This window comes from Brienomyrus brachyistius, chromosome 21 (assembly GCF_023856365.1).
Source record: "Brienomyrus brachyistius isolate T26 chromosome 21, BBRACH_0.4, whole genome shotgun sequence".
In the NCBI taxonomy this organism is placed as follows: domain Eukaryota; kingdom Metazoa; phylum Chordata; class Actinopteri; order Osteoglossiformes; family Mormyridae; genus Brienomyrus; species Brienomyrus brachyistius.
The window spans coordinates 982800-999941 of NC_064553.1; the positions used below are offsets into that span (position 1 = coordinate 982800).

The 17142-nt window shown below is 50.0% G+C and overlaps 1 protein-coding gene across 1 annotated transcript in view; it reads right to left on the reverse strand.

Moving 5' to 3' along the window:
* The window catches only part of slc44a5a (solute carrier family 44 member 5a), a 51626-nt gene that overhangs the window by 15945 nt on the left and 18539 nt on the right, over window positions 1-17142 (reverse strand). The window contains exons 2-3 of the mRNA XM_048989707.1: window positions 8919-8967; window positions 2426-2499 (exon numbers count right to left, since the gene is read on the reverse strand). Of these exons, the coding sequence (XP_048845664.1) occupies window positions 2426-2499; window positions 8919-8967 (123 nt within the window). The remainder of the gene's footprint in view (window positions 1-2425; window positions 2500-8918; window positions 8968-17142) is intronic.

Here is a 17142-nt window from a genome sequence, read left to right on the forward strand (position 1 = left end):
CCTGTCCTGTCCCTCCAGTGTCCCTGCCCTGTCCCTCCCGTTCCCTGCCCTGTCCCTCCAGTGTCCCTGCCCTGTCCCTCCTGCATCCCTGCCCTGTCCCTCCAGTGTCCCTGCCCTGTCCCTCCCGTTCCCTGCCCTGTCCCTCCAGTGTCCCTGCCCTGTCCCTCCTGCATCCCTGCCCTGTCCCTCCAGTGTCCCTGTCCTGTCCCTCCCGTTCCCTGCCCTGTCCCTCCCGTTACCTGCCCTGTCCCTCCAGTGTCCCTGTCCTGTCCCTCCCGTTCCCTGCCCTGTCCCTCCCGTTCCCTGCCCTGTCCCTCCAGTGTCCCTGTCCTGTCCCTCCAGTGTCCCTGCCCTGTCCCTCCCGTTCCCTGTCCTGTCCCTCCAGTGTCCCTGTCCTGTCCCTCCCGTTCCCTGCCCTGTCCCTCCCGTTACCTGCCCTGTCCCTCCAGTGTCCCTGTCCTGTCCCTCCCGTTCCCTGTCCTGTCCCTCCAGTGTCCCTGTCCTGTCCCTCCCGTTCCCTGCCCTGTCCCTCCCGTTCCCTGCCCTGTCCCTCCAGTGTCCCTGTCCTGTCCCTCCCGTGTACCTGCCATGTCCCTGTTCTGTATCAGAAACCACTTACTGTAGCTTCAATGTTTAGCCCCATTTTCTGCTAATGTCATAAATTCTGTATGGGTACACTAGCCAAAGTGCTAATTTATGTTAATGATGATGACTGATTTTTATTATTATTTTCTCCATTTCCTGTCTGTCTGTATTCAGTCTAAACTGCTTAATTAAATTATTACCCATAATTCCACTACAGATTTCTGGCTGAGCCTGACTCAGCCAATCAGCAGTCTGCTTTTTGTTTGGAATGTGTAAACAAAGACGCACCCAGAATAAGTGGCCCATTTAGACGGTGTTCTGAAAGGTGCCAGTTCCCAGGAGAGATGTGGGGGGTGTGAAAAGGCAGCGCTGCCTGTAATAACGCCGTGCGCTCGGGGACAGGGGAAGGTCTCTTTTTAAAGTGTGCTATCATGTCTGCAGCAATTGCATAAGCAGCACAACCTTCCCGGAGAGAAATCTCTCCTCCCTCTCTTTCAAAATATATGAAAGTACAATAATTACAGAAAGAAAGAAATTTCAAAATCATTTTCCCTTTTGTTCTTGTTCCATAATGAGAGATTGCAATCATGCTGGTAATAATATATAAAATAAAAGTCATTAATTTCAATCACAAACATCCCGCGGAAGCTTCATTTTAAACAATAAATTGCTCTGTGGCAGAATCCAACGCCTGAAACAATTCAAAGGATCCGTCTTTCGAACCCGACCGGTTTGATCAGATTTCTCTGCATTGTGATTATGTGCTGAGCGTCAGAAACAACGGAAACTGTCCCAGATATTCATATGAAAGCGGTATAATGAGTCACTGTGCTGCCCCCAGAAGGCGGCGGCCGTCGCGGCGTGTCAGAGCTGCTGCTACAGCCCGCAGCTTCCCTGGCTGGCTGGCCCTCCCACCATGCCCCCATCTTTCCATCTCCATCATCAGCTGACAGCCCAGTGGGCACTTTGCTGGGCAGGCATGAGCAGAACTGCAGGCCAAATCAGCCCTGTAAAGCAGCCCAGGCCAGCTGGTCCTCAGCGAGCCGCGTCTCAGGCTGACAGCCACTGCAATACGAATCTCCATCGAGGGGATATAACTCTCATAAATGGGCAAAAAAGCCCCCAGTGTCTGTTAAAAGCCTGCAGCCAGCAGGGGTGTTTACTGCCACTCAAACCACGCATCTGCATGGGACCCCAGATATGTGCAAAAATGGACAGGTGCAAATGGACAGATGCAAATGGACAGGTGCAAACGGGCAGGTGGAAATGAACAGGTGCAAACAGACAGGTGCAAATGAACAGGTGCAAACAGACAGGTGCAAATGGACAGACGCAAATGGACAGGTGGAAATGGACAGGTGCAAACAGACAGGTGCAAATGGACAGGTGCAAACGGACAGGTGGAAATGGACAGGTGCAAACAGACAGGTGCAAACGGACAGGTGCAAATGGACAGGTGGAAATGGACAGGTGCAAACAGACAGGTGCAAATGGACAGGTGCAAACGGACAGGTGGAAATGGACAGGTGCAAACAGACAGGTGCAAATGGACAGGTGCAAACGGACAGGTGGAAATGGACAGGTGCAAACAGACAGGCGCAAACGGACAGGTGCAAATGGAAAGGTGCAAACGGGCAGGTGCAAACGGACAGGTGCAAACAGACAGGTGGAAATGGACAGGTGCAAATGGACAGGTGCAAACGGACAGGTGCAAACACGTACAAACACACACACAAATGAACATGCACTGCATCCCTGTGCCCTTGTGTCAGCAGTCTGGAATGCTGTGCAGTATGATACAATCATGCGTAATGAAAGAAAGGGTTAAGCATGGACTCACCAACGGTCCCCAGAGCGATGTACCCCAGGATGACGATGACAAAAATCACGCAGCATAGCACGTCGGTGCAGCTCCTGCGGGGGCAGAGGGGGAGGGGTGAGGCCACGCTAAACACTGCGCCCAGCACCCAGCTGCGGGGTCTCAGGCGCAGCTGCAATAAAGCTGGGCTGCTCAGCCGTGCTCCCTCGCAGGAATGACAAACGACACGTCAGCGTTCTCAGGAGAAGGGAAGCATGTCCGTAAATGGCAAAATGCAGCAGAGACAGTGAGGAGGCCCTTGTGCACAGACATGTCTGAGGATGCAACTGGTGGCCGATCAGGGCACGGGCGATGGGAAGGGAGGTGCGAGGAGTGATCAGGGCACCTGCGGAGGGGGCAGGGGGGCTCCAGAACTCAGCTGGACGATGCTCACATCGTCCTACTGGCACAAGCTGAACAGCTGAGTGACAGAGGAGCCACTGGGAAGAGAGGAGAGCAGGGCTAGGGAGCAGACAGCACCTCCTCCGACCGCGAGCCCCGTTCCTAAGGATCCACACACACATTCACACAAACAGCCTGTTATTTCAGCAGGTTTGGGTATTTTTCTCGAAAGCAGTCTTCAGTTTTACCTTCCATCTCTCCTGAACTACAACACCTACTGGGGTCTCTTCAGGGAAAACTGCCCATGGAGGTTTGTGTTTAAGGATATTGTGTTGGTGGGTTTTTTAAATAATGACCTTCTCATTGTTCAGTGAAACAGCCTATTCAAAAGCATTAACAAGAGTGTTTTTCACTTCTAACACCGATCGAATGAGTCCAGTTAAAGGCCATCGGAGTAGAACCCCCCACCGCCAGGTATAGTGACCTCGAGTCCGACCCGTTTTCCTGTGATTGGAGGTACAGAGCCGGATGGAAAGCTCAGTGACCAGCAGTGAGCCCAATCACCCTGCTACTCCTTACAGCTGGTCTCCAGGTGAGGGTCAGACTATCTGCTAATCTCTGCCTTAATGAGTTCAAGCTCACTCTACCGGGGGAAAACCTCAGATCTACCGCTGTAACAAGCTGACGGATCTTTGCTGGGACTCTTTGATGGTCCCTCAAAGTCTGCCTGAGAAGGGTGATGAAGGCCAGACAAGAAGCTAATTATCCCGCCGCATCTTTTAAGGAGCTGCAGGCAGGAGTGTTACATAAGTGAAGCTCAACTCTGCCGCCTGTTCTCGGCTCTGGGGAGCAACACACTCTCTCCTTTGATGCTGGAGACTTTAGTCCAACATCCGTGTGCCTGGAGAAGCATGTGTAGCTTTGGGGGAGATTCTCCCGCGGGAGAAGAGCAGCGTGTCGTCCTTCCGGAGTGACACTTCAGCCCGTGGCCCCCAGTGTGACGGGTGAGGCGGTCGCCACGGGCAACAGTGCACTCTGTACGTGATAAAACTTTTACTGCACGATGCTGCCCCTCGGCTCATGGAGGGAACGGGGGAAGGAGAGAGAGAAGAACTCAGCGGAAAGGAGCGGAAAGGAGCAGCGAGCCACAAGTCAGATGCATCGGTAGGTGCATAGAGGAGCAGCTGCCGCACATCTCAAGCCACTATGAAGGAGTTTTATCACAACTAGATGTATATTACAGAATAAATTATCCAGATGATTCGCATTTTAATATTTTTATTTGCTACGAACAGTAAAACATGCAAATGGAGTGAAAAATAGTTTCTTAATTATGATTTGAAGCATTGCTTACTTATCAGTGTCCAGAGAAAGGACCATGGTGTGGGGGCACTTTTACACTTTCCTGCCCCTGTTTGCAACACAAAAACCCCTAAAGCCCCCTTGACCCCCCCCCCCCCCCATTCTGTGTACAGATATGGTCATGCTGCACTCAATTGCAGGACATCAGCTTTTAAAAACCACACAGAGTTGGTCTGAACTGAAAGAGTTTCACGCTGAAGACCTGGACAGCCTCTCATTGGAAGGAAAGGCCTGTTACTTTACATGCCACTCTGAGGGCTGCAGAAGCTTCCGGGATGCTTTGGGGATGCAAAAAAGGATGCGGTTTGCTTCACACCTTCAAACCTAATTAAACAACTCAGCACCTACCCGCCGTTTAGACATTTCATCACTATATTCCTGTGTCCAGTGTTTAGTATTCAGTATTAAGAATATTTTATGGTCTTTCATGACAACATAGAGAACAGAATTAAAGTTACCAGAGGGATCCAAACCTTAAAGTGATGATGATGATGATGATGATGACAATGACTCCCTCATACCCTCTCCTGCTGTCTCACACTTGGTGGGGGCGGGGTGCTTCTCTGGGAGTAAATCATTCCAGTCCATGTCAGACATGGAGATATTACTCCATAGCTGGGGTCGGCCATGTTTTCCCTGTCCCTGGCACAGATCATTCGGGGGGGGGGGGGGGGGGGGGGCAGCGATCTGGAGTATGGCCTCCTCACAGCAGGGCAGCCGATAACCAGCCAATGGCAAAACACTGGCATCGCTGCACTCACAAGAAAACAAAGGGTGAATATGAAGTTAAAGTCCGGTTTCTGCTAATCAGACTCATTAGGATGAATGAGAATACGTTCTGGATCTGCACGTCTATTATGGGGGGGTCAAGTATGATGCTGATGGCCGGGGGCAGCACCAGGGCAGAAGAAGTGAGTTATTATGGGCTGTACGCTGTGTGCATGGACACCAAAGGGCACAGAGCCTCCCCATGTGAGAGACAAGTGCTTCTGACAGGGTGGGACAGGCCCATGTGACTCTACAGAAAGGAGGTGATTGGCTGGCATGGAATTGGTAGCGCTGACCCTCTGCCGGCGCCACCTGCTTGTGCGCTGATGTACAGCCTCTCATCTCATTAAGAGAAGCTGCAGGAAGGAGGTGTTTACAACACAACCTGGAGAGACGGGTGGTCTGGCAGGCCTTTCTCTGGTATGTACCTCCATGGAAGCGTCACCCCACCGGCGGGCGGACGGCCAAGGTCCTCAAAGCACCTCTACGGCGTTCTACAAAAATATATTTAGCCTCTGACACGTTGCATGTAAAGCTTGTGTTCAGAGCCGGGAGTCCTGGTGATTCTGAAGACACCTTCAGAGGTGCCAGGAGCAGTGGGGGAAGGAGATGTGGACAAACATGACGTTGCAGAGAAGTTCGGAAATCTTGCTGCTTGTGTGTGGGGGGGTGGGATTAGAAGTGAACGCCCCGGGGACCTGCAGACCCCCCCTTGGGTTATTTTTGGAACTACATGAAGGCGCTGGGGAAGCTTCTGCATCACATCTGCTGCACATCAGCAAGTGTCCTCCAAGATATGTAAGGATCTCGGAGAGGATAAGAGGCGCATCGTTCCGGAATCAGGGGGGGTGAGACAGGACCCTGCTGGGAAGGGGCCCTGAAGCACTAAGACTGCCGCTCATAGCTGAGGCACAGCGGGATCAGTCCTGCTCTACAATAAAACAACAACTTCCCTGTTTCTGCTTTGTAAGTAGAAATGAAAAGCCTTTCAGGGATTTTCAAGTGCTCAATTAAAAGGGGAGCTCACTGGATTGAGTCACGCCGGGTTACTAAGGTATGCAAAAAAGTTACCAGAACTAGTACATTTTGTTGAATGCATCCAATTTGAATGTGCCTGGGACCCTGAATCTCCCTGACAGCGGTGCTCTGCCATAGCTCCAGTGCGCCCTCCCAGCCCCAGTGCGCCCTCCCAGCCCCAGTGCACCCTCCCAGCTCCAGTGCGCCCTCCCAGCCCCAGTGCACCCTCCCAGCTCCAGTGCGCCCTCCCAGCCCCAGTGCGCGCTCCCAGCCCCAGTGCACCATTTCGAAGCCGAACTCAGAGTGGCTAGTCGCCCACCTCGTGCCACCCGGGATCTGGCCAGTTTGAGCAGGTAGGCGTTCACACAGATGTGACTTTGCTCAGGGATCTGTAGTCAGCTGGAAGAGTAGATGTGTAGCTTTGAAGCCACCAGTGAATTCTATTCACCAGGAGGCCATTGGGGGCATATGCTGTTGGTTCACAATGCTAATACCATGGCAGGACTGCCAGCTCAGACGCTTTCTGACTTTCACGCTCATGCAAGAAATCTCTATATTGTTCCATTATAAACCTAAAATTAGCTACATCAAAAGCATCGGGGTCGTCTGCAAACCATAAAGACTGTTTATAAGGTAATAAAACTGTGACAGTGAATGCGTGTGCAGACTTGTATTGCATTTAAAATCTCACACCAGTCAGCCGACCAAAGTCGGCCACCCTGCTTAGGCATTAGCTGCAGTGAGATGCATTCAGGCACTAAGGGACCAACAGCATCTTCTGTAACATCGATATATCAATTGCATTTGGGAAACCCCTCATATTTGTGCTTGTTAACAAGCACCAAAGACATAGTAGCTTAAACTAGCCTTAGTGCTTAGAAGCCTTTTCATTGGCTCCTGCAGTGAATCTGCTTCAGCCTTTGTTTTGATAGCACCTGGGGGCTCGCACCCGAGCTCGCTCACCTGTCATGTAGCTCCCCATTCTCCTTCTCATACAGTGGGACACCTGGCATCCTCAGCTGTGTCGTAGCTGTTTTATGGAAATGTCCCTACATTCTCTCTTTCATCCTGTATCTACAATGTTGGAGATCATCGAGGGGCTCTGGGCCTCATATCTCAGATGCCTCTGGCAAGAACCAACCAGTTTAACAACACGTGCCACAATTCTCCCAGTTCATCATTTAAACAGTATCAGTTTGTGGAGTACTGTGGGAAAGAGCAGCCGTGTGCCATGCTAACAGCACCAAAGGCCTGTGTGCCAAATCTTGTAAGCAAGTTCAGCCCTGGCAGACGCCAATCACCGTGCACGAGAAGCAGGGCACAGCACATGCTTCAGGCATTCGTGGATGAAGGAAGCGATGAAAGCACCATGCCAGCCTGGCAAACTCGGCTCCATTTGCTAATGCTAATGCGTTAGTGCCCATGCGACCGCAATCCCGACAATGACGACCGTAGACCTGAAAGCCTCGAGGAAGTTCAGCCGAACATTTTAACCAGCCACAGCTGATGACATTTGCCATTTCTGAGCTTCGGAACAAATATTAGCAATGATGCGGGTGTCACGCAAATGTCATGTGTGATTCCCCAACTTGGGTGAGCCCCGTAGCCCTGAGAGTGTCCTCAGCGGGGCGATGTCTTCCTGGCTGTTCTTAGGGTTCGTGCTCAGAGACTGATGTGAATGAGAGGCTGGCTCATCACTGGATGGAGGACGAAGCGTAGCTATGGCATACTGTCTACAGGAAAGGATCTAGAAGGGGGGGGTTCTCCTTCAGTGATAAACATGATGAACCACAAAAATACACCCACCCTAGTTCCTGAATCTGCACACAGTACGAGGAGCTGATAGGGGAGAATGCAAACTGCCCGGGATAAACCAGACCCACAATCCATTCCAATGCTGATCAGTGACGGACCTGTAAATTGCACTGAATAAAAGGCTTAATAAGAAGGTATCAGCCTTAGGCAAAGCCTTCAAACCCCTGTGAAGATCTGCGCTGGAAGATCTGTGCTCTATATTCTGTGATCAAATCAGATCTGATTCCCCTTCAGAGAAGTGCAGCAGTTTTTCCCATTGGCGCTGCTTCGAAGCAGCACATGTTTAACAGCCCGTGAGCCCTGCAGGCGGCGCTAAGATCTGTGATAAGAGGCTGTCAGTGGTTGGGGTTTGGGGTTATACGTCAGGCAGTGACATTGGGGACAGTCTGTCCTAAGCAGGACCTGCATATGATGGCACACGGCCGACAATAAGGCACTGACTCTTCAAGCTGAGTCATAGTCTTAACATACGACCAGAGCAGAGATGCCCTTGTGTCAACCCACTAAAGGGTGCGGGGTGTGCAGATTGGGGTGTCTGCCTATGAGGTGAAGTGATTTCAGCACTGGGGCCGTGAGCAAGGTGCCGTGGGGAGCAACACACTCTCTCCTGGGGCCGTGAGCAAGGTGCTGTGTGCGGAAAATTATTTTCTTACAAACCCCAATATTCAAGATTTCGTCTTGATTATAAGAGGTTCATAAGACTGCAAGATATTTAAATAGGGCTGAATATTTCGATGTTGCTGTCTCAGGAATAGCCTTCCCTGGGAGCTCTAAGACTGTGACAGACCGAAAGGGACGCCAGTCATTTTTTACAGGAGCAGGATTAATGGAGTCAATGGATCCCTGACATGTAAAGGTCAACAGCAGCCTGTTTTCCCAGAAAATACAGGGGTGACAACAAGGCTTTCTGTATCACTGTTTTGGAAAGTTTTAAAAGATTTTCGATACCACAGAGCAAAAATAAAACCAATGACAAGGCAGAACAATACATGGTAACAATGACAGGATTTTAAAATATTTACATTTACACAGGACAGATTTATATTTACAGTATATGTGGATGTAACATGGAGAAAGAACAAAGTTAAGGGAAAGATGGAAGAAAAATCAGGCCTCAGAGAGCTGGGAATCAGACTCTCCTCTCCCCCAAGCACATCCCCTCTGCACCTACCTGTTGTGGACGGGCCCTCGGAAAGTTGGGTCAAACTTCCGCGGCTCACCTGCCAAGAAAGATTAGCATTAGTGGCTTTCTTTATCTGTTTAAATGATTAGCATTAGCTGTTAGCACTACCTACCTGAAACATCCAACCTTAGGCAAATTGATTCCCGGAAGGTGGATAATGGAACCCCCCCCCTTATCCCCACCCCCATCCCCCCCGACGCACTCATCAAATATTACTGGGAAATACTGGAGTAGTGCTGCTTTTTAGAATACTGTGAAAACACCATAAACCACTGAATAATTACTAGACTGTATGATGGTATTAAAAATGAGACACCGCTGGTAAAATTAGCTGTACGGGTGGGGAGGGTTGCTGCAATAAAATATCTTGCTGGCTAATTTTGCCGCTGTTGAATAGTGGAACAACAGATTTCCAGGACACTGCGCATTATTCGCGCATATCAAGGAGCTGCTGTCAGTTTGCGAGAGAGGTGCGATGTTTGGTATTAGTCTGGCTGGATCATTAGCATTGGTTAGTAGCCTTGCCTACCTAAAAATCCACAAAATGATGAACTGACTATAGACCATTAGCTGGTAGCCTCGTCTAGCTGAATGATCGGCATTAGCTGATAGCACCATCTAGCCAAGTGATCGGCATTAGCTGATAGCCCCATCTAGCCGAGCGATCGACATTAGCCGATAGCCCCATCAAGCCTAGCGATCAGCATTAGCCGATAGTCTCATCTAGCTGAATGATCAACATTAGTTGATAGCCCCTTCTAGCCGAGCGATCGGCATTAGCTGATAGCCCCATCAAGCCTAGCGATCAGCATTAGCCGATAGCCTCGTCTAGCTGAATGATCGACATTAGCTGATAGCCCCTTCTAGCCGAGTGATCGGCCTTAGCTGATAGCCCCTTCTAGCCGAGCGATCGGCATTAGCTGATAGCCCCTTCTAGCCGAGCGATCGGCATTAGCTGATAGCCCCTTCTAGCCGAGCGATCGGCCTTAGCTGATAGCCCCTTCTAGCCAAGCGATCGGCATTAGCTGATAGCCTCTTCTAGCCGAGCGATCGGCATTAGCTGATAGCCCCTTCTAGCCGAGCGATCGGCATTAGTTGATAGCCCCTTCTAGCCGAGTGATCGCCATTAGCTGATAGCCTCTTCTAGCCGAGCGATCGGCATTAGCTGATAGCACCATCTAGCCAAGTGATCGGCATTAGCTGATAGCCCCATCTAGCCGAGCGATCGACATTAGCCGATAGCCCCATCAAGCCTAGCGATCAGCATTAGCCGATAGTCTCATCTAGCTGAATGATCAACATTAGTTGATAGCCCCTTCTAGCCGAGCGATCGGCATTAGCTGATAGCCCCATCAAGCCTAGCGATCAGCATTAGCCGATAGCCTCGTCTAGCTGAATGATCGACATTAGCTGATAGCCCCTTCTAGCCGAGTGATCGGCCTTAGCTGATAGCCCCTTCTAGCCAAGCGATCGGCATTAGCTGATAGCCCCTTCTAGCCGAGTGATCGGCCTTAGCTGATAGCCCCTTCTAGCCGAGCGATCGGCATTAGCTGATAGCCTCTTCTAGCCGAGCGATCGGCATTAGCTGATAGCCCCTTCTAGCCGAGCGATCGGCATTATCTGATAGCACCATCTAGCCAAGTGATCGGCATTAGCTGATAGCCCCATCTAGCCGAGCGATCAGCATTAGCCGATAGTCTCATCTAGCTGAATGATCAACATTAGTTGATAGCCCCTTCTAGCCGAGCGATCGGCATTAGCTGATAGCCCCATCAAGCCTAGCGATCAGCATTAGCCGATAGCCTCGTCTAGCTGAATGATCGACATTAGCTGATAGCCCCTTCTAGCCGAGTGATCGGCCTTAGCTGATAGCCCCTTCTAGCCGAGCGATCGGCATTAGCTGATAGCCCCTTCTAGCCGAGCGATCGGCATTAGCTGATAGCCCCTTCTAGCCGAGCGATCGGCCTTAGCTGATAGCCCCTTCTAGCCAAGCGATCGGCATTAGCTGATAGCCTCTTCTAGCCGAGCGATCGGCATTAGCTGATAGCCCCTTCTAGCCGAGCGATCGGCATTAGTTGATAGCCCCTTCTAGCCGAGTGATCGCCATTAGCTGATAGCCTCTTCTAGCCGAGCGATCGGCATTAGCTGATAGCCCCTTCTAGCCGAGCGATCGGCATTAGTTGATAGCCCCTTCTAGCCGAGTGATCGCCATTAGCTGATAGCCTCTTCTAGCCGAGCGATCGGCATTAGCTGATAGCACCATCTAGCCAAGTGATCGGCATTAGCTGATAGCCCCATCTAGCCGAGCGATCGACATTAGCCGATAGCCCCATCAAGCCTAGCGATCAGCATTAGCCGATAGTCTCATCTAGCTGAATGATCAACATTAGTTGATAGCCCCTTCTAGCCGAGCGATCGGCATTAGCTGATAGCCCCATCAAGCCTAGCGATCAGCATTAGCCGATAGCCTCGTCTAGCTGAATGATCGACATTAGCTGATAGCCCCTTCTAGCCGAGTGATCGGCCTTAGCTGATAGCCCCTTCTAGCCAAGCGATCGGCATTAGCTGATAGCCCCTTCTAGCCGAGTGATCGGCCTTAGCTGATAGCCCCTTCTAGCCGAGCGATCGGCATTAGCTGATAGCCTCTTCTAGCCGAGCGATCGGCATTAGCTGATAGCCCCTTCTAGCCGAGCGATCGGCATTATCTGATAGCACCATCTAGCCAAGTGATCGGCATTAGCTGATAGCCCCATCTAGCCGAGCGATCGACATTAGCCGATAGCCCCATCAAGCCTAGCGATCAGCATTAGCCGATAGTCTCATCTAGCTGAATGATCAACATTAGTCGACAGCCTCGTCTACAGTATTATTTCAAATACTTTGCATTTAAAATGCACAGGTATAAAAGATCAAGAGTTTAATTATTTCCCATTCACATTGTAACTGACTAGAGCTTTGACTTGACACATCTGAGATATTTGATGCACATAAAACGTGTTGTCATAAACTGACACCCCATGAGAAATTTACCATCTTCTAAACATGGGAAAACAAAGAATCACTCAAATGTACATAATTTTTTCTCACGTATGTTTCTCATTTAAGCTGTGTATTGAATCCAATCTCCTGCCATGTGGTTTTAATTAAGGACACTGTCAATTAAAACCCATCTGCTCTTCCATCCAGGATGTAAAGGTATCAGTGATTGCAGGGAATGGAAATAAGCTGGCAGAGGGTGAGCGTGTGCACAGGACTGTGTGAAGGACAGGTGGCCACTGTGGGTGGGGGTGGTTCTCATTAGCCCTTCTCTAACTAGAAGTTCTAACATATTGGGGTGTTTCCATCACTTTCAAACTCCACCCTGAACAGAGTCCTTTTCCCCCTCTAGTTTTAGTTTAGACAGCACAACTGGTGAAAATACTGGAATGATCAGGACATCGAGCAAAACACTTCTGTACTGTACAAGTTAGAAACAGTGGGATGAAAACGAGGCCCACACTCCAAGAACACTGTCTGACACATGGGCATCCCATCCTGCCAAGTCCTATCACTGTCACACTGGCGTTCTGTTCTACCAAGTCCTATCACTGTCACACTGGTGTCCCATCCTGCCATGTCCCATCACTGTCACTGACTGTCCCATCCTGCCATGTCCCATCACTGTCACACTGGCGTTCTGTTCTACCAAGTCCTATCACTGTCACACTGGTGTCCCATCCTGCCATGTCCCATCACTGTCACTCACTGTCCCACCCAGTTCTGTCATGTCCCATCACTGTCACACTGGTGTCCCATCCTGCCAAGTCCTATCACTGGCACACTGGCGTTCTGTTCTACCATGTCCCATCACTGTCACACTGGCATGCTCTCCTGCCATGTCCCATCACTGTCACACTGGCATGCTCTCCTGCCATGTCCCATCACTGTTACACTGGCATGCTCTCCTGCCATGTCCCATCACTGGTGTCCCTTTCTGCCATGTTCTATCACTGTCACACTGATGTACTCTTCTGCCATGTCCCATCACTGTCACACTGGTGTTCTGTTCTACCAAGTCTTATCACTGTCACACTGGCGTTCTGTTCTACCATGTCCCATCACTGTCACACTGGTGTTCTGTTCTACCATGTCCCATCACTGTTACACTGGCATGCTCTCCTGCCATGTCCCATCACTGGTGTCCCTTTCTGCCATGTTCTATCACTGTCACACTGATGTACTCTTCTGCCATGTCCCATCACTGTCACACTGGTGTTCTGTTCTACCAAGTCTTATCACTGTCACACTGGCGTTCTGTTCTACCATGTCCCATCACTGTCACACTGGCGTTCTGTTCTACCATGTCCCATCACTGTCACACTGGCATCCTCTTCTGCCATGTCCTATCACTGGTGTCCCTTTCTGCCATGTTCTATCACTGTCACACTGGTGTACTCTTCTGCCATGTCCCATCACTGTCACACCGGCGTCCTGTCCTGCAATGTCCCATCACTGTCACACTGGTGTCCCGTTCTGCCATGTCCCATCACTGTCACTCACTGTCCCATCCTGTTCTGTCATGTCCCATCACTGTCACACTGCTGTCCCATCCTGCCATGTCCTATCACTGTCACACTGTCGTCCCATCCTGCCATGTCCCATCACTGTCAGCCAGTCACAGCAGCCTTCACGTTGGCCTGACACAAATTGTAAAATCCACTGACAGTCTTGTTTACCAGAAGGACAAGATTTTGTATTGACAAATTCCTGCCCATTAATAAAGCTTTTTCATTTCCCTGTGGACAGCCATTATCTCTGGATATAAACCCCCTTTTGTGAGCTTGTCTCAGCTGTAGTGCTCAAAACAATAAGCAGCTGAATTAATAAAGCGATGGCTCTGTGCTTCGTCCTGCTGGATGCGAGAGGTCCTCCCTCCTGTCTTATCATCGTTTACCACAGCTGATTGACTCAAATGTCATCTGACACCATGAGATAGAAGTGTCCCCCTCTCTCCACACGCTGCTCCACTGGAGTGACCCCCCCCCCCCCCCCCCCCCCCGTCTCTGGAAGCCCACTGGACAGCAGCAGTGATATTCCCCAGTGTTCTCTGAAAGCAGCTTGGACCTGAAGCACCCTTCTGACCACATCTGCAAGGTTTTTCTTTCAGATCAATGCATGCCCTGCATGTGCGCTGCAGAGGACCCTTTAATATACCCTTCAGCAGACACATTAATAGCGGGAAACATCTTCATCATCCTGTCTCCTCTGCTACAGACAGTAAAGGCTTTGTCACCTGTGTGTGATTCAGGCAGACATCACTGAGGTGTCGTCTGCTCATAGCTCAAAAAAGATCCAAATCACAGGTAACACCCCTCCCCCCAGTTATCTCACATGCCTTCCTGTCCTCACACTCTGGGAGTTCAAAGCCCACAATCGCTAAATTGAACCCGACTCTTAAGCCAAGGCCTCCCACCTGAATCCATCCCCGTGACTGAAGGTGGAGCAGACCTGTCTCTGAGCCAATCTGGCTCTTTCTCCATTATCCCCCCTCTGTGATTCTTATATTATAAGGGGCCCCATCTGCAAATGTAAACATACCAACTTTGGGCTCTCCTGCTCCTCCTGAATGAATAAATAACATGCACTGCTCCAAGCCGCTCGCCAGACTCTGCGCGTGGTGGAGCGATGTGACACACCCAGTCATTCATTCATAAAGTGAAATGCTCAAAGCGTCAGCCATATCGACAACGAGGCAAACTGAACATGAATATATGGACACAACATGTAAAAGGATTACAATAAATCATGTAATACATTAATCTCTCCCAATTTACTGCTGTCTGGATGAGGAATATTTGAGATCCCAGGCCAGAAAGACATGTAAAGACTTGCAGCATCTATTGCGGGCATTAACACGCACCCCTTGGAAGTCAATTTATTGCCTGGATTTAAAACAAATAAAGAAATTGTACAGAAGAGCTACAGTGTCAGGTAATGGATGGTCAGCATGTCGTCTGCCCCAAATCTAATGTTCTTTCAGACACAATCGATATGAAGCCAGCAGAGCACATGTGGGTCAGTGGAATGCAGTACGGGATTTTAAAGTCAATCTTATTGACATACTGACGCTGTCACACATAAATACACACATACTGTAATAACAGATACGTGCCCATTGTGGAAGGTTCATCTCATAGAGTTCTGAACCCACATGGTATCTTCAGTTCTATATCAGGGCAGGAGCACCTTTCAAAACAGCACCTTCCTGAAAATTTAAGGTTCCAGAGCATGCAAAAGCTATATAGGGCTCAGTGAAAATCCTCACTGTGAGAATGGGAGCAAAAGAAGCAAAATAATGTAGACAGAACACGCCCCCTCTTCATGTAGATTCTGACCTGACAGAACACGCCCCCCATACCTATAGATTCTGACCTGACAGAACACCCCCCCTCTTCCTGTAGATTCTGACCTGACAGAAGACACCTCCCTCTTCCTGTAGATTTTGACCTGACAGAACACGCCCCCCCCTCTTCCTGTAGATTTTGCTCTGACAGAACACCCCCCCCATACCTATAGATTCTGACCTGACAGAACACGCCCCCTCTTCCTGTAGATTCTGACCTGACAGAACACGCCCCCTCTTCCTGTAGATTCTGACCTGACAGAACACACCTCCCTCTTCCTGTAGATTCTGACCTGACAGAACACACCTCCCTCTTCCTGTAGATTCTGACCTGACAGAACACGCTCCCTCTTCCTGTAGATTCTGACCTGACAGAACACACCTCCCTCTTCCTGTAGATTTTGACCTGACAGAGCATGTCCACCTCCCCTTGTAGCCTTCTTCACTAGTGAGAGACACAAACGGGTCTGATGGGAACATATTTCTTATTCACATACTTTACATAACACATACAATCCATATGGATGGAGTCAGTTTAATGAGTATCACACTTAAGTCTGCCAGCCCAGCACCCCATCTATCGATTCCTTTTTTTCACCAATGAAAAGGTTGCTGCTACATTAATCACCGCCGATCCTGCACTTCAGAAAGGAACCTTCTTGTCTTGCGCAGGGAAAAAATAATCAACACTGCAACACTCCTCTGCTTCTCCCTCCAAAACACCCGGAGCTGCTGCTTAAACCTCGGGCGAACGGTACGATTTGCGGTTCTGCTCCTTAAAGGAAGCCGCAGTCAGCGCCCCTGTTTGCACGTCAGATCACTTGCTTCAGAGAAGGTGTCTGACAGCGAGCGGAAGGTCTGTCTGTTCTTGCCGACACTTCAGAATGGACCCATCTCATACACGCAGCTCATAATGTGCCGCAGATGCAGAGCCTCACACAAAGCCTGTGACAGTCTGCTGGTTTGGAAGCGTTCTTTCCGGATGATGGGATTGAGGTGCCTGTTGTTGTACACAGTGTCTTAAGCTTAGCCTGGGGCTAATCCCCCCCCCAATCTGAATAATGGCTCCATAGTAACAGGCTGCAGTCTGCTCTGCTCTTAATCCCAATTTAATTTGCACATATTTGCTTGATTGGCTTAGCGTGCTGATTGAGGTCACTGTGATGTGGGTGTCGGAGATGGAGTGCATCTGTTGTGTCCTGATGGGCCCAATCATGTCATGGGCTCCACCCATGTCCTGAGGGCTCCACCAATGTCCTGGGGCTACTACAGAAGTAGTGGCTGGCATGAGAAGGGCACTGAGATCACAGTCAATCACCCAGATCAGCTTGCAGTTCTCTCTTTGGGTCACACTCTAAAAAGCTCCACCCCCAGTGTGAGCGTCACGGAGAGCTGGCTCACTTGTCCTGTTCACACTTCATCTCCGCCTGTAGGTATTCTGTGAGGTTTGAACACTTGCTGGTGAAAATATCCTTGGCAGAAAGCCCATCGCATTGTTCTCAGCAGAGATCTACAGACCCGGTCTCGTCCAAGAACCCAATATTTAGCAGCTACTGAAACACTTACAGGTGTGAATACAGGCTGGAAAACAAACCTTTAAAGATTGTCCTCCTAATACTCAGTTCAATGAGGCTTTGTGGTTAAATGAAATAATTATACTGCTTTTCTGCAACATATTCGCAACATGTTCCGGTTCTGGAACCCAGACATTAGTGCTGCACAGCGTACAGTGCCATGCCGTATGCGGTATACGAGCGGACTGTGGCACGCGGTCAGGAAGATGAACAGCCACACAGATGGGAATCCTCGGGATGGCCGTATTAAACACGC